The following is a 4,000-nucleotide window of genomic DNA, read 5'->3' on the forward strand; positions in this document are numbered from 1 at the left end:
GTAGATTGAGCCAGACTTATTCCTTGGTTGCAAGTTGTTCTTCCTATAACGACAGTCCTGTTTCAGATGTCCTGGTTTTCTGCAATTGAAGCATGACCTCGATTCTTTTTTCACGTTTTTGGAGTCTCCAACTGAATGTTCAACTGCATACGCATTTGAATTAGGTTGAAGATTGTTGCTGCCTTTATTTTTAGTATCCATCAACTGAATTTTGCTTTTCACATAGTCCACTGTCTGATCTTATTCTTCAAGAACGTCTATCAAGTCACCAATATAATTGTATGAATCTGGGAGCATTCTTAGCATGTAGTTCAATTTTTCTTTTTCTGTAACTTTAGCACCAGCACTTTTTAGTTCATTCATTGTTTTTTCAAAATCACTGAAAAAGTCTGAAACGTCGGTGTAGTCTTTCAGTCGTATCTTATCTGGTTTGTTTCTGCAAACGATCTGTAATGCAGTCGACTCCTTTAAATACATTTGACCAAATTTTCTTATGATGTCATAAGCCGTTTCTAAATCACTTATAAAGTCCAACTGTTTTTTTTGTTATGCCGCAGTTCATGAAGTTTATAGCTTTCACATCCATATTCATCCAATCTGTGTCCTTGTCTGATTCAGTCTTTTGTCGAGTGACTACAACATCACATTTTTAAAAACATAATTAACCACTTCTTCCACGATGCATATTCTTGTTCATCAAATATTGGAATATTGACCATATTCTCCACCATGACTTGCAATTTTACTTCACGTTTACACTAACTTGTTACTTGTTGAAACTTGACCTATCCGTTACCGTTCCTTACCGATTTCAGTTTCTGGAAATTTCTTCTCCTTTAAACCAACGGTCGGCTACCATGTTGGATTATGCTAATAATAATACACACTTTTATGAAACTCACATTTATTGAACTTGTAAACCACAACCAATACGATAAACTGGATAAACATTATTAGCACAATTAAAATACGTCAGTCGCCATTTTTCTGCAAAGTGCAATTGATACATGAATACAAGTAATGAACAATCGATATTAGTAATCAATACTAGATATAAATGTACACATCGATACTCGTCGATATCCAATAGAAACAAAAAAAACATAACTCTACCTAGACCCTAGACCTTCTAGCATATTGCAATTTCAAAGCAAAAACCTAACCTATCCTTAAGAAACATTATTAAATATAACCTAAATAAAACCTAATCCTTAACCCTATTTTGTCAATTAGTTGAATTTCTACATTGCAATGCGTGAAAGAGATAGTGCCATTTGCTTTGTTGAATGATACACAAGGATAGCAACACCATTGCAAATCACACACTACCATTATAACGTGGACCTCACTATAGATACTCAAAGAATACTTTTGAATAACTATGTGATAACTGTGACCGTTGCTGGCCGTTACTCTGTATCTGACAAAGGGGCCGCGGAATTGGAAATATCTGGAACTCAAAATATCAATGTTAAATGTCCTATGCTTGAAAACTGTTGCTGGGTGGAACTCCGAATATTTGTCAGACAGTGGAATTGGAAATATCCGGAACTCGAAATATGTTGCTAGGCGGAATTGGGAGTATCTGGAACTCAAATTATTTGTTTGTCAGATGGCGGAATTGGAAATATCTGGAACTCAGAATATCAGTGCCAAAGTGGGAGTACTGGTAATGTGTTTGTTATTGAGAAATGGTTCAAGTCTGACTTATTTTCTGGAATGATATGGACTAATTAGCCCACTTAGGGTAATTCATAGCTCATTATATATTAATTTTGAATGGAAATATTGGACTTGAACTTTAAACAGTAGAAACAACTTGGCTGATCTTTTTGGACTTGTTTTTCATTATCAAAATTTGGGAATAGAATACTTTTGGACCTGGTATGTCGTTCTTTTTCAATTATATTCATTATATTCATACATATTATGCAAGCTTTCAAAACTCTGTTATCTGTTTCAACAAACAAGACTGACGACTGTTGATGTGTTGATAAATTTATTTTAGGTTAACTATAGAACCCTTCATTTGTTTTGCAAAAAAATTGTTTCATTCCACATCTACACAGTCTTGCTAATAACGATCGATATTGTGAATTCGATATATTTCCAATTCCACATACTTCCAATTCCACCAGCTGACAAGATATTTTGAGTTCCGCCAGTCTGCACGATATTCGGAGTTCCACCTGTCAACATATTCGGAGTTCCATATATTTTCAATTCCGGCCAGCTGCAAGATATTTTGAGTTCCAGATATTCCCAATTCATGCGACCCGTGACAAAGAGAAGCTGCTGGCTTGGACCAGTTCTTAGACCAGTTATAGAATAGACACGATGGGAAGTCTAGACTCAGAAGGCAACATCTACTGCTAAATCACCATATCGTGACGTCAGCATCGGATAGAAAACTTTTCTGCAGAGTTTGTTTACATTGTTTTCCATAGCTGATTGTGTCTTTTTCAGATGGAAGTAAATTATTATTTATGAAAATGGTAAACTTCCGCTGAAATAGAAATCAATGTAAACAAACTCTACAGAAGTTTTCTTTCCGATGCTGACGTCACGATATGGTGATATAGCAGTAAATGTTGGCTTCATCGACTTTCAGAATGAATTTACAATGGGCCGTGTCCATTCTATAACTGGTTTAAGGTTTGTTTACAACGTCGACTAATTATTGTTGAGTGGTTTGTTTACAACGTCGTCTAATCGGTTCGTTGTTCAATCGCCAATCGGTGTCTCCCCTATCACATCTTAACCTAAACCTATAATATATTTGCAATTTAGAAAATAAATGAAAGTGATAGAAAGATTAGAATGTGAAATATAAACTACTCGTATTTGCAGGATTGGTACGGTATTGTGCTGTAATTTTACTTTCATATTTTATTTTTAGAATGTGCTAATAGTTTTGTGTAACTTAGTGCTTCGTGCTATTTTCTTTGGAATATTTTATTTGCAAATATGAGGCGACGTGCAGGAATGGGCGCAGTTCATAAACAGAAGCTGGAACAAGAAAAATACAAAAATAAGGGAAGCGAATTACAAGAGAGCCAACTGGAACAAATGTCAAAACAACTTGAAGTTTTTCGAAACAATCTGGAAGAATTTGCAGGGAAGCATAGAAATGAAATCAAGAAAAATTCCACTTTTCGTAGACAGTTTCAAGAAATGTGTGCTTCTATTGGTGTTGATCCTCTTGCTTCTGGAAAAGGATTTTGGTCCGTGTTGGGTATAGGAGATTTCTACTTTGAGTTGAGTGTTCAAATTGTGGAAGTATGTTTAGCTACTAACTTCAAGAATGGTGGACTGATAAGTTTGGATGAGTTGAGACAACGTCTGATCAAAGCTCGGGGACGAAGTAAGCAGCATCAGGAAATAACTATAGAGGATTTGCTGAGTGCAGCAAGGAAATTACGTATATTTGGAAATGGGTTTTCAATAGTTCCTATTGGGAAAGGACAGTACCTAGTACAATCAGTTCCTGGTGAATTGAGTATGGACCATACCGCAGTGTTGCAGCAGACAGCAAGCCTTGGTAATGCAAATATTTCCATCAGTATCCTTGAAACTCAGCTCAATTGGGATCAGGAGCGTGCTAAAAAAGCTCTGGAACATATGATTAAGGAAGGACTCTGTTGGATTGATAAACAAAACACTGAAGAATTATTATATTGGTTTCCTAGTATGTTTTCAGAGTGTGTTTCTGCTCGATAAGCTTTGAAAATAAATAAGTTAGGTGCTAATATTTTGAATTTTTTTTGTGATACAAAGTAGGCCTATATTCATATTGTAATTATCAAAAACTGTTCCAAGTAAAAATCTTTATTCTTGTTGAAGCTTTTAGCTGGATTCTTATGGATATTATAGACATCAGTAAAAGTAAAGGTGACCAGCACAGTAAAAATATTATCTCTATGAGCTCTTATTAGACTCAGCTTGGCTGAGCGATTATAAATGGACTAGTCCAATTGAAACTCTTGGAAATAATATACAG

The 4,000-nt window shown here is 35.3% G+C and overlaps 1 protein-coding gene across 1 annotated transcript; it reads left to right on the plus strand.

Annotated features, from left to right (window-relative positions):
• Nucleotides 1-2,634: 2,634 nt before the first annotated feature.
• Nucleotides 2,635-3,751, plus strand: LOC111048627 (vacuolar-sorting protein SNF8). Its single transcript, XM_022334553.2, has one exon. The coding sequence runs from the start codon at nucleotides 2,968-2,970 to the stop codon at nucleotides 3,718-3,720; it is 753 nt and encodes a 250-aa protein (XP_022190245.1). The 5' UTR covers nucleotides 2,635-2,967; the 3' UTR covers nucleotides 3,721-3,751.
• The last annotated feature ends 249 nt before the right edge of the window (nucleotides 3,752-4,000 follow it).

Source organism: Nilaparvata lugens, chromosome 3, assembly GCF_014356525.2.
Source record: "Nilaparvata lugens isolate BPH chromosome 3, ASM1435652v1, whole genome shotgun sequence".
Taxonomy (NCBI): domain Eukaryota; kingdom Metazoa; phylum Arthropoda; class Insecta; order Hemiptera; family Delphacidae; genus Nilaparvata; species Nilaparvata lugens.